This window comes from Triplophysa dalaica, chromosome 4, assembly GCF_015846415.1.
Source record: "Triplophysa dalaica isolate WHDGS20190420 chromosome 4, ASM1584641v1, whole genome shotgun sequence".
Taxonomy (NCBI): domain Eukaryota; kingdom Metazoa; phylum Chordata; class Actinopteri; order Cypriniformes; family Nemacheilidae; genus Triplophysa; species Triplophysa dalaica.
In genome coordinates this window covers 19830723-19856454 of record NC_079545.1, presented here as the reverse complement: position 1 = coordinate 19856454, position 25732 = coordinate 19830723, and the positions used below count along the sequence as shown (strand labels likewise).

Below are 25732 nucleotides of genomic sequence, written 5' to 3'. Positions count from 1 at the left end.
TCAGAAGTCAAATGTCAAAGCTTAATTCCAGCATGTAACACAGATTATGGCTGGATCTTGCAAACATACACTTTCTCAAGTGAAATACTGTGTAAAGTGTCAGGTTTGAGCGTGTCAGGCTATAATCCGGGTCACTTTAATTGATTAACACGGATTATCTTGTCTGTATAGACTCAGGGGGAATAAGATCTATATCAATGACTGTATACGAAAGTAAAATCACTATCATACAGCAAGGGACAGACTGTAAAAAAAATCAAAGACTAATATCCTTGACCGCATATTGAGAACAAGAGGAAGCCGATGCGATTCTATCCAAATCCTGTGATATGGCTTCTATCTGCCTCACTAACCCCCAGCTAGTGAATTTGAGATTATGAGAGAGAGGAAGCATTTTTCATTTACTCATACGGTCGGATGTGGGATTTGGCTTTGCATGGAAGGAAACATGGCCCAGCCCTTTTGGGAGGAAGAAGAGGACCAGCATTCCTTCTATGGGACGACCAGGGTATATCCCTCTCTAAACTGTCATGATCCATTAAGACCTCCAGGTTGATTTCTGGATAGGTCATAGGCGGCATTAGTGTTGCACAATATACCGGTACTAGAAAAGTAGCGCAATACCCTTCTGTTAAAACAGTATCAATTTCTGATTTATTTGGTACCGGTACTTCAATGACGCGGGTTTCAGAGACAACACATCCTGAAATGCGTCCATTTGCGACATTCGTCAGTGGACGTGTACAACTTTCTTTCCTTATATTTGAGCTTAAGATTTCGGGGTTGCGATGAAATGAAAGTCATGGCGCCAAACATAATTGCATTTTCCGTCTATTCACGGCTTGTCAGTGAAGCAGATGCGCAAAGGGTATTATAACTGGGATACAGCGTCCGCCAAAGAGCAGACGAAGTCCGTCTTTGCAAAATCTGCAGACCAAAAGTGCCAAAATGATCAGCTTTTGCAAAGCATTTCATCAACATCCCGACCTGTTTAAAGAACTTCAAAAGTGACAGGTAGCGTATGTGTATGATAACAATAGCCTGAATTATGCTTAATGATTTATTTTGTGACAGGCCAACTTTACCAGCATTGATAACGCTTAAAAACTAGGTTCCATTTCTAAAAATGAGTTAGCTAACATGAACTAATAATTGGTAATCATTCAATTTATAATATTAACAGTTGTATTCGGGTAACATTTGTCAATTAACTATTATGAATAAACAACTAGATTTGTATATTTGTTTAATTACTTCCTGTATGTTCTTTTTGCTTGATATCGATTTAGTATTGGTATCGAAGCCAAAAATTTGGTATCGTGACAATACTAGGCGGCACACGTTGTAGGTTAGGCATGGGGAAGAGCTCTGTTTTTTTTTGGACCAGACAGAGGACTCGCATAACAATTTCTAATCCGCACCTTTTTATCATCAAATTATTTTGATCAAATTATTTCATAGACCAACATTACACCCACACACTTGAACAGATTAACCACACCATGGGGAACAGGATACGGGAGCATCCCAGCGTAAATGCTCTGGAGACCATGAGGATCCATTAGTAAGAAAATAAACACACACACAGAGAGCTATATTTAGCTGCTGGTAATCATCATTCATAAATGATGAATGGTCAAAATCCATGCTTGTCCCAAAGAGAGTCTAGACCTCACCCTACTGTATGTGAGCAGAGCAGAGAAGAGCAGAGGAGGGCTGATTTTCTACTCACACAGCTCTTCCTGCATTATTAAGTCTTCAAGCAGCTGAACACAAAGCCTTCACATAACTTAAAAATATTCAGAGACAATAAATAATCATGTTCTCTCTTGCCTGGCATACAGTGAAATAACAACAAGCAAAGTAAGAAGGCCATGACAACCATAATACAATCATCTGAGCTTTACGAAAACTCGCCTGTTGCTGATGCAAAAGACATTTTAATGAGGAGACCAGTGCTTTGGAGACTGAAGATGGACCGCAGAGGATTAAGATCCTCAAATCTCAAAAGCTAGACAGTGTGGGCGAGACGTGAAAGACAGACCTGTGTTTGGACAGCTATCATTCAAACGAGCCTGGATAAGATCTATGTGGGCGAGGTTTAGTCATGTTAAAGTCAGTCATTTATTTAGTCAAAGTATTGCTTACTGTTGTCAATATTGACCATCTTAATTTGAACAAATGATGGTTGTGTGTGTAACTACAGGCCTGATTAAAGAACTGATATGCACAGCCAACAAACCTTTCTGTGGTGATAGAAGACATTTTAACACCCTGTGTAGAAATATAAAGGATAAAGAGCAATTTTGAAGTAGAATGCCGAGTTTATTATTTGACTTGAGATGTTAAATGACAGAACTGATATAATATGAATCAGCCTGTTCTACTTCCAGCGACCCTAAGAGCATTTAAACTGACCGCTTACTCTGGTAATTTAGGAAAAGCAAATTGTCATCACAAGGCTGCGGTTGTGCGTGAGTCTGCTATTTACCCTGTTACCTTGGTTTTAACTGTTGAACTGGACCGTTGAACTGGACTGTTCCCTGTTGTTAGTTAAAAAATTGAGCATGTCTATTTAATTATTCGTTGACTGATTGCTAAGTTGTTAGCCTTTTTGTTCCGTTGGTATTGAAGTCAAATTAAGTTTTGCCATTAGCCGCTCGTTGTTCAGCCTGACGTGTGAAGACCGACGAGAGTAAAGACCTGCGACTCTACCTGCGCGACTCCACCGAGCAAAGACACCGGCAAGGCACATAAGTACATTTAACATACCTTTGCGTTCACTTAATTGTATACTTACATCATGTGTTTCAAGTTTATTCCTGTTCTCCACCGCAGACAGCTCTCTCACCCAAGAAGCAAGGCACGACGTGCTTACTCTCACGTGCATCCCATTCACACCTCCCCTTCGTTGCTCTCTGGAACTGCCAGTCAGCTGTGAACAAGACTGACTTCATTCATGCGTTTGCCTGCCAGTCTGACATTCACATTCTAGGTCCTCAGCCACACCCGCTGCTTTTTTCACAAGCTACACCTCTCACTCTCCCCGCCAAACCAGAAGAGTAGGAGCCACAGGTTTGCTTATCAACAATAATTGGAAATATTCCACACTATCTTCCCTATGTAACAACTACCCATTTGAATACCATGCTGTTAATATCACTTTTCCCACTCAGCTCAGCGTTGTTGTAGTTTACCGCCCCCCGGTCCTCTTCACAACTTCATTGAAGAGTTTGATGTGCTGCTGTCATCATTCCCGGAGGATGTCGGCCCTCTTGTAGTCTTTGGGGACTTCAACATCCACCTGGAGAAACCCTATGCTTCTGACTTCCACACCCTCACCGCCTCGTTTGACTTCACGTGCCTCGTCACAGCCTGTACTCACAGATCAGGAAACCAGCTGGATCTCATCTACATACGTAAAAGTCACCAGACCTCTCTCCAGCCACCCCACCATCTGTCCCCTTGACCCAATCCCCTCCCATATCCTTTAGGCCATATCCAGCACACTAACACCTGCACTAACACACATCATCAACACCTCCCTGCTCACCGGTACTTTTCCAGCCGAATTCAAACCCTTGTCACACCCCTACTGAAGAAACCTGCATTGGACCCCTCTACTCCCAACAGTTACAGACCTGTCTCTCTCCTTCCATTTATTGCAAAAATACTGGAAAGGGCAGCTTTTAACCAGGTGTCTTCCTACCTTTCCCAGAACAAACTACTGGATGACAAGCAGTCTGGCTTCAAAACAAACAACTCCACTGAGACTGCATTGCAATCGGTGACAGAGGCACTGCGGCTAGCCAAGGCAGAATCTAAATCCTCGGTCCTGATTCTGCTAGACCTATCTGCAGCGTTTGACACTGTCAATCACCAGATACTGCTAGCAACCCTGTCATCGATAGGAATCTCAAGCTCTCCTCTCCGCTGGCTCAAATCCGACCTCTCCAGCAGATCCTTCAAGGTGTCATGAAGGGGCTCGCTGTGCACTGCTCACCACATGATCACTAGGGTCCCTCAGGGATCAGTGCTCGGACCGCTGCTTTTTTCCATCTACACGACATTCTTGGGACCCATCATACGGGTACATGGCTTCTCGTATCATTGTTATGCTCAGGACACCCAGATCTATATCTCGTTTCACCCACATGATACCCCTGTAGCAGCTTGCATCACAGCCTGCCTCGAGGACATCTCAGCTTGGATGAAAGCACATCACCTCCAGCTGAACCCTGCCAAGACTGAACTACTTGTTTTCCGGCACACCCCAGTAGGTGCAACACGATCTCACTATCTATCTTGGCAATACCACAATCACTCCTTCCAAAACAGCCAGGAACCTCGGAGTCATATTTAATGAACAGCTGTCCTTTAATAATCACATTGCAAAGACAACGCTGTCATGCCGATATGCCTTATTCAACATTAGAAAGCTTAGACCCTATCTAACTGAGCATGCGGCTCAACTCCTTGTCCAGGCCCTGGAAATCTCAAGGTTGGACTACTGCGATGCTCTCCTTGCTGGTCTTCCTGCAAAGGCTATCAAACTACTCCAGCTGGTTCAGAACGCACCAGCATGCCTTGTCTCCCAACAGCCTAAAAGGGCTCATGTGACAACCCTTTTCATCTCTCTCCACTGGCTACCGGTCGAAGCCTGTATCGGATTCAAGTCACTAATACTTGCCTACCCAACTATCACTGGATCTGCACCGTCTTACTTTCACACCCTCCTGCACTCCTACACCCCATCAAGATCCCTGCGTTCAGCAAACCAGTGGTGTCTTGTATTGCCTTCCCATAAGGGCAGTAAATCGTTTTCCCGCTCATTCTCATTCACAACTCCTTACGGCGAGGTTTTGTTCCATCCTCAATGCGTCCCAATGTGCACCATGAGCGTCTCAAAGGCGAAGTGGCTGAATGAGCGAGACCACGTGATTTGCCTGTCCGACATAGTTTTCCTTTTTTTCGTGTTTTTTCATGATTTTCGGGTATTATTATAATAAGAAAGTTATGGTTATGATTGTCTGGTATATTGTTGTATTCATTGCTATGAGTCATGCTTTGTTCCCTTACGAAAATTAACCATGGTTTTACTACACTTTAACAAAAAAAACACAAGCATTGACTAGAATGACTGTGATGAGTTCTGGTAGACACATCGGAGCCGTAACGCACCGCACACGCGTGTACTGTAAATGAGGGGTTAGGGGGTTGTGACATGAATTTTGCTCTTTAGATAATCGTAATGTACTGAGAGAATGCTGTCAGGTCCAAAGATACATATTGAATTAGCAAATCATTCAAAAGGGAACCTTTTTATTTGGATTTTTTTTAATTTTCTAAATATAGGCATGCATTTGAGTATGGCCCATTTAAGAAAGCCTCTCTTTAACCTCTGGTTAATCTGCAGTTAGCTCTATTTCTCCGATTTATTCTGCTTTGAGGATTATAGTTGTTTTTATGTGCTACACAGATAACAATGCTGGTTGGAAACCAGGCCATAAATACAGTATAATGCAACACTGATGTACCGCTTACATTTTACTTAAGCGTTTAGATCTTTCAGGCTATGTTGCTTTTAATGTTTATTACTCTCACAGGGGTATTAAATGCGCAGGGCTGAGCTGTTCCACTGAATATCAGCATAATATATGTTTAAGCTTAACAAAATGTTATTGCTTTGATATGATTACATATCAGAATCATCATTGCTTTACCAATAATCACAACTGGAAGAGCATTGGCTGATATTGATAAAGTCTGCTTTTAATTTAATGCCCTCTGTATGTATACTGTAAGCATAACCTGACAGTTTACCATCACCCATGGGGCAGCGGTTTACTAGAAAGACCGTTTTTTATGGTGAAGTGACAGCGTCCTGTCTAACACTTTGTGAGGTGAAAGGTCATCATGTCAGAAGCCAAATATGTTGCTATTGCCATATTAAGAGACACAAACACGACAGACTTAAACACCGTTCCACTGCAATGAAATCAGACAGAAAAGCACAGAAATAAATGTCATGAAATACACGAAACAACATTAATAGGTAATACACAGTACAGTTATCTTTTTAATGACTATTTAACAAATGAACCAATCGAATCCACCCATGTCCGTTAATCTTTCAAGTATGTTGAAATAGATTTTATTTTATAACATGCAAACAAAGAGAATGTGAAGAAAAACTATGCAGCGAATTGGTGGCCAGGGAAATTGGTTTATTATAAAATGTAATTATAAAAGAATACTTGACCAATCAGAAGCAAGTGTTCCAGAAAGCCTTTTCATAATCTGAAACATGAATGGATGTGCAGAAAAAGCACTACACGCATATGGTAAATATAAAAAAGTCAAAGGCAGCTGTACTAATCATATAGTTATGAGTACACAATATGGAATCAAAATGATCTTAAATCTTTTAAAACTTTACTAGGAAAATGGTCTCTGCAAAGTGAGAGCAGCTTCAGGATAAAACTGTAACCAGTCTTGTGTTCTCAGTATCCAGCAGTCGGGTAAAACAGGCGATCCATGCAGATGGGACTCCAATCTGTTTTAATAGCTCATTTCTTATCACCATATTAGTTCTTGCCAGTGTCTGATTTACATACATTTGTCATGTTTTTAAATGAGGTCCAGAACCTGAGCGAGCAGGTTTAATTAGCAAAGTACAAAATATTACATTTTCTACTCCTAGAAAATGTAATTAACAAAATGACATTAGAAAAAGGCTATTATCAATAAAGTCATTCATTGTAAAGGTATGCCTGTCTCGTAGATATCCTAAAACAGCCTGACACAGCACTTTAATCATTATTTTAATCCAGACAGAGTAATATTGTGCAAAAAGAAATGCCAACGCTAGAAGAGCAATAAAATGACCACAAGGGTACAGGTTGAATAAATGTCTAGTTTAATAGTAAATCAGCCTGTTTCGTGTAATATAAAAGCTCTAAAAGTTCTGATGGTGAACATTTATGAGTTTCATTTTTATTATTCTCTTTAGTTTTTAAGTTTTATGTCACATTATACAATACACAATGTTACCATTGCTTGTTACACAGACTGTGCATTACAGTTATTTTCCATTGCTTAAACACATTTCTTGAAATGATGGCTCACAAACCCGTAACTTCTCTCCCAATTCCATCAACATCCTATTTTCAGGTCAAAATGAAGCTCTCGACTCAAACCAAGAAAACTTGCTGAAAAGGCAAACTTTTCCCCCCAAATATGACACACGGGCCCTCTGAAACACTTACACTAGTCTTAGACACTGATGAGATCAATTCAAAACACTTTATTCTTGAATCCCAATGAGCGGTTTTAGTAGAGTCGTTTGACAGCTCAGTGTCTATAACATTATACAACCTAAAAGAGTGCAGAAAGAGCAAAATGCAACAAAAAAAAGACTTCTGATACTGATATACTGATAAACTTAATAAATGTGAGGGTGAACACATGCTGCAGTTTACTGGATACAGAACAGTGAAATCTCTCTCATATAAAGTGTGTACTGTACTGAACTGTATGTTTACAGTAAGTAGCATAAAGCCCTGTAGATGATTCTAGGATAAGCTCCTATTGATATGATCCTGAGATTCTGATTGGTGTGTCATCAGTTTTGCTACTCAATGTTTACTGATGGATAAATGTGTGCTATTTGAGTTTACATCTTGACACTTCAGTTCATTATATTATGCGTTTGTGTTTTCTGAAAGAGAACATGGTTTAACCTTTGCAAAATGAGGAGGTTTTGTGAGGGGTTTGTACAAGTTAGTGTATTGTTCTGAGAATGAGTTTATTGTTGTGAGAAAATGGCTATTGTTTTATGAATTGTGTGTGAAAATTGTTTAAAGGCAATATAAAAAAGAAAGCATGTGTAAGATTTGGCCAAATACACAGAAACTAACTCAAACTAACTAGCAGAAAGGAGTTCATGATCATTTAAAGATAAATCATCAAAGCCCTGTACGATTGTTCATACAGTATACCACATACAGATATGATTATCAATAAAACGGATAACTTTCAGTGAGTTAATAATTGACAGATTCTGTCAGCCTATACTCGACTCAACTCTAACCACCTTCAAGTAAGTCAATGATACACACACTGACCAGCATAAAAGAAAAGAGAAAATGCTTTTCACGACTAACTGAGCTCTGATACTTATTTTTATGTTCTCATTTTTTACTGTAGATGTGCATCGGACGGTGGCAGTGACTGCCTTCAAAAGTTAGATAAAAGTTATCTGATCCTCAACAGTAATGTGTTACTGATTAACATGTTGTCACAGTAGCTGCGTCAACACTTCATAAATAATCAGGTCGGTGCTTTAGTGCACCTAAAATTACAATGATGTCATTACTTTCTCCACTGTTATTCCGAAACTGTGTGACTTTATTTTAGAGGCCTATAAGTGACTGCTGAAAGAATGTACTGTACTTTGTACAGTGAAACACTTCATTAAAAAGTGTCATTCAACATTATAAATTAAAAATAAGGGCCGTCAACACTAATGCATTATAATTATTATATATTAATTCTTTCAGATTAATACGTTAAACGTATTTAACACAGCATCCGTTTGTGCTGTCATCCTTTGTCTAGCGTTACATTGTATAATCTCGCTCTTATTCGTATACAGGCTTTAAAACCACTTAAGCGCGATTAGAAACAGTTGCTTTGAAGCGTTCAGTGAAGATAGACAACTTCTAGTTTCCAGTCTGGTGTATACAGTCGTGGGCTAAAGGCTGCGTCAGTGAATCTCTGTCAGAAGCTGTCAGACAGCGCACCAGTATTAAATTCTCTTTTGTGCTTGGATTAACAAAAGGACACAAGATTATGCCAGAAAGCCTGTTTTGTAAAAGAATGTTAGCAACTGACAGTTTTGAGGCACCATTGACCAAAGGCGCCCCAAAACTTTTTGATTTCCTTTGTGCTCAACAGAAAGTTGCTGAAATTCTTCCAAATATCTTCCTCTGTGTGCATCAGCACAAATAAATGTACACAGGTTTAGAACAACTTGAGGACGAGTAATTCCTGATAGATTTTTTCATGATAGATCTGCCTGAAACGCCTCATGTAACCCCACCCCCACAAATCCACGTCAGTTTGTGGTATGAGTTGACTAAGACCGCTCAAATGTATATGCAAGTCAGTGCAATTGCTTTGGAGCCTGATGTTCCAAATATGGTAAGAGGCGTTACATTTTTTGTCACATGCTTGCAGTATTCGACCAATCACTATGCACTGGTTAACTGGCCAATCATAGCAAACCTCGCTTTTCAAAGCAATGAACTTTGTTAAAAATCCAAGCGTTTCAGAGATGCGGAGCAAAGAGGAGATACAAACATGAACGGTATATGGAAAATACAGCGTTTTTTAAGCTTAAATCGTGTATACCCATTGCATTACATATAAAACAAACCCTAATATTTGTTTTAGCCATGTCATATGACTCCTTTAAGAAAATATTTATTTTATATATATAAAAAATACCCTAAACAAATTATGTGTGGAAAAACACACATTAAAGTCAGGTTAATTATTCACAAAAATATAAATTTACCCAATACATTCCCTTTTAAACCGATATCTCAACTGGTTTGCTTCTTTCTTCAATGAAAGGGTCTGTTTTGCTCCACACATTTCCCACAAATTGTGTATACGAGTTCCTATCATCTGTTGAGGTAAGAATTAGTCTTTAGATTGAGGGCTTTGGGAGTTGTTTATTTCCAAACCCGTGGTCTCTAGAGAAGTAATTAATTGGTCTTTGAAAACATATCCCTCTCAATATCCCCTGGCCTGGGTACACACAGCAAGGGCATCAGGGCAATTTTAGAAGATTTAATCTGACGTCTCATATGAAAGTCATCGAACGCTGACCGCTCTAATAGGTTTGAGTACAGAGCACTTAAGAAGAAGTTTTTCTTTTTCATCTCATTTAGCAGGGAGAATGTTCTTCCTGGAACCGACATAAACAGAGGATCCTAACTTTCTTTTCTGTGTTAAATTTTGACACAAAATACTCAAAAACAACCTAATAAGATTCTAAAAACAGATATCTTGTTTCTTCTGTCATCTTCTGATAGAATTACATAGGATTATGTATTTATAACATTATACTAATAATTAAAGGGGGAGGAGAAGACCTGGCACTGCTACAACAGTATCCCTTCGGAGAAGCTCATGATCAGACTCTTCTTTTTGATTTGATCTTCTCTTTAAACCAAATGGGATGCTAAATAGGAGGTCCTTCAAGCATCAGCTGTTATATAAATTGTCAAAAGCTCTTAAATTCTAATGAAGATTAAACAAGCAGCACAATAAAAAAATCAGTTACGCATCGATTTCCAAAAAAAAGGTCAAAATAAACATGGGAAAGCTTTATGGAAAAATGATATACTGCAATTGCAGTCATTTCAAACTGGAAGGATTCGATCATGCGCTTTAGTCTAAAATTAAAAAATAACTATAAGAGTAAAAATGGCTCTGCTGTTCTTAAATGCATGCGCATTAGATCACATGCAAAATGAAGTTTACCATGGGACTAAATTAGCATTATGGACTGGATATAAACCAATGACAGATTTTCGCACTGAGCAATGGGAATGGGACACGGGCAAGAGCCATCTGCTCCTATCGCTGCCTCACCTGTCAATAAACATAGCAACAACAAAAACAACAATCCTACAATCTGTAGGTCGATATGTTTCAATCAATGAGCAGCGAAGCTGTCAGTTTGCTATTAACCCTTGATTTAAAAGATATATTCAGCTAAAATCACTACTGTTGCATTGAGCCAACTTGAGTTATTTTTTTGCATTTTAAAACAAATAGTTCTTGTGCTTAAATAAACATCTCTTTAAAATAGTATCAAACCAGTATAAAGACTTGACATATAAAAACATAATTTCTGAGCAGAGAGAACCACAACCCAAACACGCTTGAGTGACGTTCCCTGAAGACTTCTTTTTCCTGTTTATTTGCATTTCTAACATTGATTTTACACACATAAACTGATCTGGCTTGATCCATACTGGTTTTAAAACATTATTTTAGCACATAAATCAAATAAAACAGGGAAAAAACGTATTAGCATACTGAAAGTCTCTCTCTCGCTCTCTCTCGCTCTCATGCATGTGTAATGATGATGAATATTTGGGGGAATCCTCAGGCTAAGGGATAATCATTAGGAATGTGTTAAAACTCGAGTGTTTCCACAGACCTCTGATGCATTTTTTATCTCGTTCTCTGTAATGGATGCTCAGAAGAGCCCAGGGACACGACTGGTGGGGCGTAGTGCCGATAACTGGGTTTAGAACTTCACACACAGACAAAAATACACTGCCAATGAGCTCAGATGAAAGGGTTCACATGAGGATTGTATCACAGAAATCAGGCCCCGTTGGTTTTAAACACAGTTCAGCTCAGGCTACTCTTGTTGAAAAGCAATATTAAGATATATATTGAACATTGCAAAAAATCATTTCAATATGCTTGAAAACAGTAACTGTTTGATGGCCTTGTCATTAAAAAAATCATCTTTTAAGCCATTAAATAGCAAATTGATTACTGATATTAAGAGATACAGATATAACCTTTTTAGCTACATAGATTTTCCGTTTACCTGTCAAATTTAAGACAGAGACAATATGATTGTGCCCTTTGACACTGGGAATTATTTATGCAAACAGAAAGTCTCAGAGGCGGCAAGCATGAGCACCAAGCGGGGGGCAGGAACACAAACCAGATCTGTGGCCTTTTCAACAGCCTTAGATACAATCTCACAGCTAACTGACAACTGCATGTTTGAAGAGACTCGAGCGCTGCTGTACAGGCCCAATTACAGAGAGATTTCAAACAAGTGCTTGGGGGATGTACATATTCTCTTAGCTCTTAACTGGGAAGAGGTAAGGAAATAAAATTCAATAGAAGCAGCACCCATGTTTTACATATCTCTTCATCTTTCCAGTACACACAGGCATGTCAATGACGACAGGAAAATAAAGAAGTCACGGACGCATTGGATGCATGTGCGTGAGAGCGCTGTCTTCGACAAGACCTAGCGGACTGGATTATTCTCATGTGTGTAGGGGAAACACAGACAAGTGTCAAATACACGCTAACACACCTCGGGTTTCCAGGAATCCCTTATTCCGTAGAGGAGCCTGGGGATTAATTGAAGCTCTATGACAGCATGAGGAAAGAACGCTGTTTGCGAAACAATATAAACTATGGTGCAATAAATATTTACATTTAATTATTGGGACCGTTTACCCCAAAACGAAAAATTCTGTCATCGGGTACTCACCATCTTGTTATTTCAAACCTGCATTGCTTTCTTCCTCCTGCAGAACTCAAAATAAGTTATTTTGAGGAATGTTTGTAAATGAACAATGTATTAGTTTTGTGTCCACCGCCATTGTTCGGTTACCAACATTCTTCAAATTATCTTCTTATGTGTTCTGCATAAGAAAGCAAGTCATACAGCTTTGAGGATGAGTAAATGATGGGAGAATTATTGAAATATCACTTTAATAAAACACTATTATTCAATCCAGTAAGGGCCTGATCAGACAGAACGGGTCTTTGCTGTGAGACACGCCTCCTTTGAACTGTTTACAGTTGGTAGGAAGCGTTTTGCATGCTGCTTATGCGCCTTTCTGTCGCCTGCTATGCTTCGCGTTTCAGGCGGAGCGCTCCGAGTGGCCGAAGTTGAAAAAAACTCAACTCTGAGCAGAAAAGCGCTTGACGTCATGTGCGCTTATTTCCATTGTCCAATGGAATGAGTGGAGAGGCAGGGCTTCCCTTGTGGCAACGGAAGTTTACAGATGCTCGGAACGCCTGGAGACATGGAGTAGATACTTGTTGTGGCTCTTTCGGGTAATCTAGCAACATACAAAAAATGCTGCGCGCTGCTCTTTTCAAAGAGTCATCAAAAGAGCAGCGCGACGCGAAAAAGCGAGTTCTGTGTGATCGTACCCTAATGCAGCTTCTTGATATTGTTTGCTCTACTGTAAATGTAAAAACCTGCTACTCTAATGTGCTAGTCATACACAGTACACTGTAATGCTGAGAAACAATGATGGATAAAACCTGGTCAATATTCAGTTCTTACAGCACTTTTATGGTGGAATTACTGGGGTTGAGGTGCTATTGGTCTACAAACTGCATCACTGAAAATATATGATGCAGATTCCAGTGATGACAAAAGGACTCAGTGTTTATGTGAGATCACAAACAGTGAGCAATAGAATTAAGTCAAGGATTACAGAGAACACATGGAGTGAGTCTGTAAGCAGACCAATTCAGATCACAATTGCACAGTAATCTCACCTTTCATCAGAAAATGACATCCCCGGAACAATAGATTTTGCTGTGCACACACACACTCACCACTTGTTTATACAAAACTCAGACGTGTTGATTGTCACGACCTTGTTTAAATTCAATGCGACTGCGAACAATGTTTTTCTAGAAATGAATGCACACGGTTGATTACACCAAAGGCCAAATACAAGAACCTGATGCGTTATGGCTTAACATTCTGATTATGAATACCAAATCTTACCCAATTAGGTACATTAATAAGATAAGTTAGTAATTTATCATCCATTACCTGTAAAATATAACCGATAAAGTATCCACCTAATTTTTTAACGTGGAAGTAAATGATGTGATGTACTTCCTTTTTTGTCTTGAAACTTCCGTTTTATTAGCTGGCCAGTGGAAAACAATGGAAGTGGTATCGCAGGATCAGGCTCAAAACTCCATTAAAACAGCTCTGGTTAATATTGTTCACACCGTGATGTATTATATAGCGGTTATATTCAATTAATTTGCTTTTACTTTCAGAGTTGACGGGTCTTTGATGAACTATAAAAGCACAGATACGTACGTATAATAGTATGCACAGTGGGAAAGTCGGTCGAAATTTGTACATGACATAGACCACAAATTTGTGTTTTTAAAAGCAGATGTGAATCCCAGTCAAAGTGGAGCAAACATTTTTCTGATCCTTACAGCTAATAAAAGAAGAATGGAGACGGCTGGATGCTCTTGTATCGTGGGTCTCCACCGATCTGCAGCATCCGTCACAATTTTAAAAAAAACAACTCAAAACATACTAACCAATAACTGTCTATTAAATAAGAATGATTTTGTGTTGATCATTCTCTCCCTTGTTTTATTTAATTTTTAATCCTCATAGTAACATGGCTCGGTGAACTAGGCTATCAGTATTGTTTAGCATGTTTACAAAATGTTAAATGTGATTCAGATAAAAGCGTCTGCCAAATTAATGAAAATGTAATGTTCTGTAACTGTAGTCATGCAGCTGCGATCCTTGCACGAAGGTTTGCTTTACCCTGTTAAGTTAAACTGCTAAATACATATAAAAATGTTAACAGCTAAATTTTAACTACATTTACATTTAGTCATTTAGCTGAAGATCTACAAATGAGGTAAACAATGGAAGAAATTGGAACAAAATAAGGATAACAAAAAGCATAAGTGCAATAAAACTGGTCTCACAAAGCCTACCACAGTATACAGAGCAAAGTTATTAAAACTGCTGCTAATATTATTACACCACTATTTGCATACGATTTATTTAGCTGAGCTAGTTTTGTTAATATATTATCTATGATAAAAAATTATTATATTTGTCTACATTTATTGTCACTCTTACCATAAATGCCTGCCTTTGAACTAGGGCTGGGCGATATATTGTGTGATTCTTATGCTCTCAGTTTCTCAATGACCTCATCCGAAAGCCAGGGCGCTCTTGTGCAAAACCTCTGAAAATGGGGAACAGAAGAAGAACAATCGTTCCAGGAAATGCCAGTGGTCATATTCTATCGCTGTTCTTCAAAACTTTTCAGGTATTTTCATGACAATAAAATATATTTATAGTGATGATGTTTGACGAGTGTTGCTTTTTCAAATGTACGTTATAAACGACTCAATCTCGTAGTGGTTTAAGATCGAGTAGTACTTATTACTGATCAAAGAGCCGTAGTTCACGGAAGAGCTGTGCATAAAACATCGAATCGATTTCAGAATCGATTTAGACATGTATAATTAGCGTGAACAGCGATATATATCGCCCAGCCCTACTTTGAACAATGTAAACTATCCAGGAGAAACTGCATTCAGTAGGCTAAAATAATGAATAATGGATGCAGATCATAGGTTGCGCGGCATCCAGATTCAGCTGGTGTTTTCTAGACATTTTTTGCTGTGTACAGGCTATTATGGCAACCTCTAACTGCACACATTAATTCATTATAATAAATAATAACTAACCACTCAAAACAGCACAATCGCATTACGACTGTCATTTGCTATAGTGGAACACCGGAAGTTTAAACAAAAACAGCTCAAAGATGGCGGCGCTCACATTTATGCTAAAAGATAAGGTGGATACATATCCATCATAAAACACCATTAATATGTTATTAATATGAAAGTTCACCCAAAAATGAAAATGCTGTCATAATGAATAAGAATGTCAGAAATCAAACAGATCTCCTCCCCCGTGGGGAGATTGTTTGTTTCCTGATATTGTTTCAAATATTTTCCTTTGTGTTTAGCAGAACAAAGTAATTTATCCAGATATGGAACAATCTGAGGGCGAGTAAATAAAGACAGAACTTTCATTTTTGGGTGAACTATCCCTTCAAGAAGGGTTGTTCTAGTCTTTTCAACTCTCTCATCAGACTTCTTGAGAGACTCAACACGACTCTACACTCCAGTCCTCAGTGCCTCTCTCCCGCCTGCACAAATATTTGACAGGGGGACAACAAAGGTTCTCATCGACTCTCTCTCTCTGCGCCCCCGGCCCGCTCCGCTATCTCTGATTCTCTCTCACTTTCTCACGTCTCTCATGTCTCTGACAGTAGTAACACTGAAGCTTCGCTCGCTCAAGCTCCATGAGCACAGGAGAGAAACCAGAGGTGACGACTCTCTGTGTGTGTGTGTGTGTGTGTGTGTGTGTGTGTGTGTGTGTGTGTGTGTGTGTGTGGAGGAGCAGCACCACAGAATTCTCCAGTGTCTTAGATTGCTGAATCAGAGTTAACCCAAAGCAGAGTCTTTTCTCCTTGGCAATCAGTCTACACACGATATACTATAAAAAAGACAAAGATAAATAACAAATAGGGAAAAATTGTGTTGTTTCCAATTTTCAAATAACCACTGCAAAATAAGGATAATTCTATAGGTTTCCCTAAACTCTCCCCTTGTCTGGCATTGGAAATCCAAATTTGCGTTATTGGTTGAGCCAATCTTGCCGCAACGTTTTAACTGCGTTTCATCTCACATGCACTTTATATCTGATAACCTAGTAAGCAGAACTCAAGCTGCAACTACAATAAAATGATGCAGCATTGCTTATGTTGCAACAAATTCTGTAACTCAGTTTTCTGCATATTTCTTTATTTTTCTACGACACGCAAGAGTCTGTTCTGGAAGCCTGGATTCATATCTAAAACACCAAAGACACAGCCTGGACTCGCAATCCCGAAACCACTGCCTGTATCCAGAGAAGTTTGATTTACTTGCTCTCATTCTAATAACACGGTCTGAAACGCACGAGAGATTTAACACACACACACAGACACACACAGTGTCGTAATTATTCTCTCACATCCAGCTCTCGGGCCACCGTGACATGATAAATTCATCCAAGTGGTGTACATTTGAAGAACAGTTTCCTAATTGACAAGTGGAGGGTCTGGGAATGCCATTGTTTAGATTACATTCAGTCCAGGCACATAACTGTTCTGAACAGTAAAGTACAGCTGCACTTAACCATATTCTTTTATTTCATAACATTCCTGTTTAGCTGAGGACTGAGGATACTGTGAAATCCTTTCAAGCACAGTAGAATCAATAGAGTCATTGGGGATTAGATTTACTGAGCATGAAGGGAAGGCAATCTGGTGCAATATCAATCCAACAGGTCAATTGCACGTATTTCTTCCAGTATTATATAATAATTAAAAAAAAAATAACAACATTTATTATTTATATACTGCATACACCTCCATGCCCTTGGCATCTTTGGTACTCATAAAGAATATAATGCAACTGACCATAAGAAACCGCCCCTTCCTCTATCAACGCTGAAGTAACCAGATGCATAGTTATAATAGCAACAGTCTTCTTGTATAGTGTTTGATCTCACTGTCACTATATATAACCCCAACAAAACAATGCTGATATGATACTCACATAGCAACTTGGGCGCGTGTCTTTTGTTCAACAATCTCCGGCGCGTGTCCGATCACAGCTTTCGCATTTTGAATCAACCCACTGAGACTTTAGTGTAAGAAAGTTTCACTCTCCTAAAGATATCAAGCTGTGAAAGATCATCTCTGTGTGTCGTGGAACTGAGTCTGACAGCTGGCTCGATCGATTTCAGTGCTTTAAATCGCTCATCGGGTCTGGAGAATCGAGCACGTTTTTGTCCGTTGTTTCGTTGAATCTCTGGACTTTATTTGGCGACGTTATCTCCGCATCGTTTGAGTCCCGTGTGAGTCAGTTTGGTGGCATATATGGTCTCTGCCCCATCCCACTCTATCTCTCTCTCTTCCGCACTGCTGACAGATGCCCGACCGACCGCTCCAAAACACCGCACGTTCACATGCTGTCTGCAGCTTCCGCGTTCTGCGTGACGAGCAGCGTTACGAAGACTATTAAGTCAATTGCACGAAATTAAATTGCGTCTCTTATCGCGTGCAACATTGCAAACCGAAGAGAAAGCATGGATGAACTTCACAATCCATCAAACATTTCCCTTTTGTTACACTGCGGTGGGGTCCTAAACACCGCCGGTTAATGTTCGTTCAAGCTTCTGGGAAGTTCGTAATTATGAGTTGGGAATTACGATGTGCGCTCGCGTTTGGTTGCAGCAGGATATGTCTCTCATCGAGCACAATTGTATGTCAAGTTTTGTTGCTTTTAATGAAACGTTTAAGGTCATCTATGAGCTCGCGTGCTTCAAAAAAGCCAATGAAAATGACAAAAGAAAAACACAACAAATAAGAATAAACCATTTAAACATAAGGGTACAAAACGTGATGTTTTACACGACTTTTTGATTACATCATACTGCACTTGAGCCTCTTATCACAAATACTCTCTAGATTAATAAATGTTGTCTAGAATATGAAAATATTTTTTTTTGTGTGTTTTAAAGTGCTATGGAAAACTGATACAACATTTTGAACAGCACTTACGAGAATTGATGAGAAAAAAGTGCTAGACACCAACATAAATGAATTCATCAAACATCATTGTTTTCCGTGTTTTCATCCGTTTTTTTGTAGAGACTGTTTCATATTAAATCCGAATCAGGAATCTATTAGACTACATTGTTTACACAACTGCGGTTGTGACAAGCTGTCAAATGTGGCTTTTCAGTCAACAAAACATGATTGGTAATTTGAAAGAGGGGAGAGGCTACTCGATGTCTCTTGTAATGTCTTTCTGTTTCAACAGAAAATGTCAACACATTGACATAAAGCTGTTTTCCAAAGGGCCTTTATATTACAATATGAGTAATTTTATGTGTGGCAACAATTACTTTTAAATGTCTACCACTTTACTTCTTTTTAAATAAATTGTTTCTAACACCGTGTCCACACCGGACGCGACAGACTCAACGCGACACAATAAAAGACATTAGAAATGAATTATAACCGATTATAATTTAAAATTGTGCCCAGACTGGATGCTGCACCTGTCCGGTGTAGAAATAATAATAGGGCGTTTGTGTGGCCTCATCTCCAGTAAATCTGCACTGAAATGGTGTTTACTGACAATATTATTCACCCGAAGCTTTAAAATATGAAAAATGACATGTCAAGTTTGTTGCCATGGTTTTCATTTGAAATTGTTGTCTTAGATGAACAAAGCTAGCCTTATGTTTTAAACTATACATTTGACAGGCAACGGCATCATCGCCTATAGATAATAACAACGGAGTTCATTTATCCAAAGGTCAAAGCAATCTGTTCCTTTTACTTTTGTCTATAACAGAGTAATCCAAGTCTACAAGACAGTCTGATGTAAGTTATAGATGGTGAGTTAGCGTGTGCAAATCCAGTGGTAATAGAGATTGTGAGGTGCCCTTGTTGAACACAAGCTTCAAAGGAAAATCCTTTGCTTGGGGAGGATCAACACTCAAGATGAACGGAGGAAAAGGTATTGTGGTCTGACAATGGTGAATGTTACACACCCCTAAATAATTTTTTTTTGCATCTGAGAATAAATGACTAGCAAAAGCTAAAGCTACACAAAGGTCATGGGTTCAATTCCCAAGGATTACATAATGATTAAAACTATATAGTTTGAATGCACTTTCTTTGGATAAACCATCTGCCAAATGAATAAATGTATTTCTTTTCTTTTCATTTTACAACTCCATTCATAGCTTTTCACAATAATAGTCTGAATGTCTGCTATTAAATTTGCCACCGTATGACTCATACCAATAATTTACACTAGTGCTCTCAATATGCGCTCAGACTGCCTGCAAATCACAGACAGAAGAAGGGTCATAGGTAGTGATATGCAAAGCAGAGAGAAAAACAAGACAAATGAAAAATGGAGCGATCGAGAGATGGCGAAATCAGAAGAGAGTAAGAAAAGAGGGATGAAGCCATTTCTCAAATGGAAGCAGGAAGAAAATAAAACCTGATTTTAAAGCACAACAGCATAGAAACCTCACAGATTAGCACAAAGTGCCATTCATTCTTATGTAGCGAGCTCTAACCAAACTCTGCAGTTTTATTTGTCATTTTTTTGTGGTGGATGTTGTCAGTCTTTTTGTCTATGAGCAATATAGAACCCCCCATTTATGTGCATGTTGGACAAATATTAAACCATTTAAATCACCGAAAAACTTAATAAGAGGGAGAACCCCAAGTCAAATTGTTATTATTTACAATTCATTTGAAAGCAGCTTTATATAAATATTTGCAAAGTGAGGAGGTAGAAGGCAGTCAAATGCACATTAAAATGGATTTAGCGGAGCAGTACAATACGCATCTGTCTAGTGGTCAGACAATAATATGATTTCAGTTATATAAGGTTAAGGACTCTTAAAAACATGATTTTTATGAAACATAGGACATTGGTTATTACACTGTTATTAAAATGTTGAATATGTTTTTTTCTTATTAGAAGATCATTGCGCACAAAAGAATGAAAAGAGAGATATTACATAATAAAGATGTCTGGCGTAAGACATGCAAATGAACAAGACCAAAATAAGATGAAGATGATAATTTGAAATATGAGAGAGGGAGGGAGAGAGAGAGAGAGAAAGAGAGAGAGGAGGCATGCAAGAGGAAGAAAACAACAATGTGTGATAGACAGAATATAGTCAAACCCAATAGACCCAATCACAATCCTACACACAATCTCATCGTGATGCAGATTTGTACATTCTCCTATATAGAAACATCTCTTACTATACACCCATGATGGAAAACTGAGTACTACAGAGGACTGACCCTTCATTAGCCCTTATAAGGGCGTCCTGCCTCCCAGTGGCATGAGCACACAGAAGGGCCAATGAAGGAATGTTTAAACAAATCTAATATATATTATGGTGTTATACAGCTAGGGAACAACAACTGGAGCAACTGTTTAAAAAATAGTCTGCATTTGGAGTAAAAAGTGTTTGTATGTCTAATACAAATTCAACTAACTGTGGCTTGCAATTAAGCCAGGTATTGTAAAAGGGATTTAAATATTAGCAGGACCACTCAAAAATGGTTTATTATCAATATTTACACATGATCCAGACATCGTACTAACAGAAAAGAGACTAAATAGTGTGTAATTGGGTGAGTTTGTAAACACATACGCTGTCTTGTGGCATCACAGGGGGTTTTCTGAGGCTAAAAGCAAACGCACATCTATTATATGTCCATGGCTTTGCTCCTCCCAGTTAGATATTCTCTGGTTCACCATAAGCCTCTCTCAATGATAACAAAAATATCTGCTTGTTCCAGCACGCTTACAGCATCTTCTTATTCTTCAGGCGTACCGACTTTTGGGTGCACATGAGAAATCCTACTATAGATTGAATAGCCCAACACTAAGAAATGATGCAACAGTGTCGCCTGCTGGCGTATATCGTTCATTACATCTATAAAATGACAAGTATCCTCACACCAAAGTAAAAAGAACACCATTCAAGAAATTAGACAAGCACACAATGTAAATAAATTAGAAGATAAATAATCTTTATTTGACATGTCTTTTTTATATATATAAAATATGACTCCACAATTAATATTACCAAGGCGTTACAGAGAATTCTTTCTCAGTAGTGGGCGCAAAGCTCCAGCCAGTTTGTGCGCAGGCAGAAAGACAGCTGTCCAGTAAGAATGGACCATGTCAGGACCACACAGTTCTAACTACTGATTTGAGCTTTTGATTCGCAGAAGGGAAACTTCACTACAATCTTTTGTTTGCATTCCTTGATTGTCTACTAATATTTTATCGTGATTGCCTCTAAAATGTAGCAAAATAATTTCTGTCACATTTTCTCTGAAATTACAACAATCAAGTATGTTTCAAAATTACAACATTCGGTATAATTTGATGAAACTCTCCATGAACCCAAAAATTATGCTGGAGAAGCACCAACAAAGTTGAAAAATGTGGAAAAAAAGACAAATAAAACAAACTGAAAATCACAAAGCGGACATCCAACTTTCTGCATAACACACAGACATTTCATATCTCTGGAGACAGTACCCACACCAAGCCCTTCAAGAGAACAACTTCATAAGCCAGCACGGATCACTGGACATCACTCTGTGTAAACCACGCGTGTATCTTTTCCAAAAACAAAAAATCCGAGACATCCAAACCCACATATAATAGCAAAAGTTATCATCAAATATTATAATTATTACCACAACTCTTATCTTTATTTTACAATTGTATTTTCGACTCCTAAACTAGATTTAAAAGACACAAAACCCCTGCAACCTTAAAAAACAAACTGTAATAACAATGAAGAAACAACCTCCGCTATTCTACAAAATAGTCTCGAACCTCAGTTACGCAAAAAAATTGTCTCACGATGTAGTCTTCCGGGTGGTAAAGATGTTTCATTATTTAAAAAATTAAACATACTGTATAGGTTATTCATTACAGTAACAAGGTTCCATGCAATCAGGTCTTTAATTTTTTCTGTACAGATCAGTAGTAATAAGCAAGGCTGTACAAGCCCACACTTTCTATTGGTGCAGATGCTAGTGTGAATATGAAGGACCTTACTGCCTTGTGCCAATATGCTTAATCTTAGACAGTATAGAACACATTTCTGATGTTTCATTGCCATTGCAAAAGCTGAAGGTGCGAGCGGACATGAGACATGAGCTTGGCATGACTTTACATTTGTAAGTGATGCAAAAGTTGATATTTGTGACAGATATTTGGTCACAACATTGTTACAATAAATATCTGTCAGTGGAATCACATCTAACACGCAGACGCACAGTCTCCAAACGGCAGTTTTACGACAGCAAGCATAATGACACCAGGCACAGGAGTAGTTGTTCTTCCGATACTTACACACCAGAATTTGCCAAAATATTGTGAAGGCATATCATACCCTATAACAGCAAAACTGACAAACTAAACCACCTGGGTTCTTTGAGTCGAATACGTTATTATTATTTTATTTAAAAAATGAAAACAAAAATTTGCAGAGTTCATCGAGATTGCAAGAAAAGCACTAGCGGTGGTGAATTCTTTCTCAGTGGAGATAAACGGCAAGCGCGGAAGCGGGTGACCCTCTCAATGTCCTTAAGGAAGTGAAGAGGATGTTTGTCATCATGATATTAACCATATACAGTATTGAACCAAATGAAAGAACTGTACAAGAGTACAGTTTTGGACCGCTGTGGTTACATTAAAAAAGATCAGACAGAAAAAAGCAAGGGAAAGTACATTCAAGTGACACCTCTTTACTCGGAAGTGAGGGTGTTTGTGTCAGATAATGTTAAACATCAAAGCTGTCAGAACAGAGCTGTCTGCATGCTGCAGATCTGTCATGTACTCACATCAGTAAACAAATTCAGATTTCTCCTCCTTTCTCTCATTGTTGTTTAAAACCTGTCACTAATGTCCATTGATATTAATACTTAAGTCCAAGCTGCACCATGTTTGGGTTTATAGTAACAAACTGGAGGAGAATTCTGGGACTCACTTGGTCTCTGTGTGTTGTAGATGTATATTATGTAAAAAGCCTAATTTCTTAATTGAATAATTTGAGATAAAATGCATTCATGGGTCAGCTTGATGTTGACTCAAACTGGGTACAGATCAAACTTCTCAGGGTAATTTAGGATAGTAATTCAGGATTTAGAACAGCATGCTTTTTGATGCCGTTGATCTTTACAAAAATGCAGGTTTTTATAAATGTAAATGCAACATAGAAGCAAGTCAGATTACATCTGCTGCCACGTTGAGCTTTGTGTAAACATTTATCTAAATGAACTTATGGCTAAGAGATGGACCTCTTCAGGACTAGGAGAGAGGAATAAAGCGAGAAAGAGAAAGAAACATCTTTGACAGTGAATGAAATAGATTGAAACTGGAAGAAACAGGAGCCAACCACTCAAACTGGCCATTCCGTCCAAACATGAACACGCACACTTCTAAGACCCCCCAAAAAGCAAGCGCCACCTCCATCCTCCTTTCTCTCAATTGTAATCTTTCCATTATTTGTAAAGTATTTATCTGAGCCAAATTAATCAGTCAGATTAATTAATTAAACGCAAATTTAAACCATAATCCCCGAATTTCTCTCACACACACAAACTACAAGCCCTGCTTGTTTTATGTAGTGACTGCGTGCAGCAAAGACAATGGAGATGTGATCGGAGGGGTCTGACAATGTGTGTGTGTGTGAAAGTGTTTGTCACGTGCAGTCTTAAAAGCGGAGAGGAAAAGGCAGGGGTGTGAGTATGTTCTTGTGTGTTGAAAGGAAGTTATCCTAGAATTTCAGCTGCCGACTCTTCCTGTACCTTTCCTCCTCTTCACCTGTAGAGAGAGAGAGAGAGAGAGAGAGAGACTGTTTAATAGTGTACCATGGTGAATGAAAACAGAAAGAGACAGGGTTCTTTGGGAACAGGAAGATTACAGATAAAAAGTACCTTTCCAAAGATGAGAAGAGAAAGTTAAACTGCTGGAGAAAAAAACAGGTCAGAAATAAACACATATAAGCACATGACAGATTCAACAACAGGTATGAAGCATTGGAATATCAGGAAGAATCACGTCAAAAACAAACATTTTTGCTAACAAACGCTCTGGTAAAAAGGTTGTACCTTCTGAGTGGTGGCGGGAGATATACTTGAGTGCCTCGTCCAATAGGATGACAGGAATTGAGATCTTGAGGACTACAATCCATTGAGAAAAATGCAGTGGAGTTACCTGGAAGATGAGCTGGTGAACGGGAGAAGATGAGAAAGACAAAAAAAATAAGGAGTATTTAAAGACTTATAAACAGTTTCATTGGATGCACACGCCGGATCTGTGTGTGTTGATTGGTCTGGTAAGTGGCTAATAATATAACTATTTATATTTTATGTTCATATTTATCTATATTAATATTTGATTGTATAAGAATTTTAAATGAACAATCTGTTGAATTTGATTGTATATTAATCTTATGTGGCATTCAAGTTTAGACAACTAATGGTTCTTCTACTGGTAACCCATAAAAATACTGGCTAGACAAACTTGCTAGCTAATGTAATCTACATGTTATTTCTTTTGATTGTTATCAGAAATAATTTACAGGGGCTCTATTCTTTGCGGATGTGTAACGGAAGTTAAATTTGGGGCACAAATGCACGCATGCATGGTAATGTTTGTTTACGTTGTTGCTTTGAAACTGTCTATTGGAGTAAAGCCAATTGATGACATTTACTGTGTAAAATAAACTTAACTTGAAAACTGAGTCTGAAAGAGACAGATGTTAACGTCACTCACCGGTAGAGGCTCCACATACAGGATGAGGAAGTGTAGAGACATGGAGAGGATTATGGCACCGAGCAGCCATATATTCACCCAGGGTGGCATCCTCAACAAAGACTGATTCTCTGAGAGACTAAACGAGAGAGAAGCGATAACAAGAGTTAGGCCATGTTCACACTTGACTTCTTTTTTGAAGCTGCTAGCATCTTTTTAAATTCTTAATCCTATGGAGTAAGCATCATTGGAGGTTGAAAAATGTTAGACTTTAAAAAAAAAATCCCCCTAAATCGAGAACTTTTTTACAGCTAACCAATGACAGAGACCTGTCGTTTCCATAACAACATGCAAGGAACATGCCTGATTGGTCCAGAAGGGGGCCAAACATTTCTAGCAAGAAATTAGTATTGCAGTTTTTAAATATGTGATAGGTTATAGCAAAAACTCTCTCTGTTTATAATTCATATATATTACTCTTACTCTACCTATGAAGCCTGTCTCTTTGCCGGCTGCTATTTGTAACCACAACGCTGCAAGTGTCTTTTTAACAAAAATAAAGGACCATTGTCAACTTTTACTTGTCAAAAAAGAAGTCAAATGTGAACACGCCCTTAAGTGTCTTGCTCGAAGCCATAATGGTGAAAGTTCATGCAAATTTGAAAGAGCAACTTTTTAGACATCATCATATATCATCTCTTATTTGTGCCAT

General features: G+C 38.5%; 2 protein-coding genes across 6 annotated transcripts in view; both read right to left on the bottom strand.

Annotated features, from left to right (window-relative positions):
* Positions 1-17804, bottom strand: part of camkk1a (calcium/calmodulin-dependent protein kinase kinase 1, alpha a) — a 70041-nt gene extending 52237 nt beyond the window's left edge. For 2 of the 3 annotated variants that reach the window (XM_056745552.1, XM_056745554.1), the window contains exon 1: positions 17248-17804. The gene's annotated coding sequence lies outside the window, so the exon portion shown is untranslated. Of the gene's footprint in view, positions 1-2800; positions 2926-17247 lie in introns of those variants that run through there. The other variant, XM_056745553.1, reaches the window with a different exon arrangement.
* A 3447-nt stretch (positions 17805-21251) lies between these two features.
* The window catches only part of atp2a3 (ATPase sarcoplasmic/endoplasmic reticulum Ca2+ transporting 3), a 53323-nt gene continuing 48842 nt past the window's right edge, over positions 21252-25732 (bottom strand). Inside the window, exons 19-22 of one of the 3 annotated variants that reach the window (XM_056745539.1) lie at positions 25042-25159; positions 24375-24492; positions 24201-24229; positions 21252-24087 (exon numbers count right to left, since the gene is read on the bottom strand). In XM_056745539.1, the coding sequence (XP_056601517.1) occupies positions 24225-24229; positions 24375-24492; positions 25042-25159 (241 nt within the window). In that variant the 3' untranslated portion in view covers positions 21252-24087; positions 24201-24224. Of the gene's footprint in view, positions 24088-24200; positions 24233-24374; positions 24493-25041; positions 25160-25732 lie in introns of all 3 variants that reach the window. The other 2 variants (XM_056745538.1, XM_056745537.1) reach the window with 2 other exon arrangements.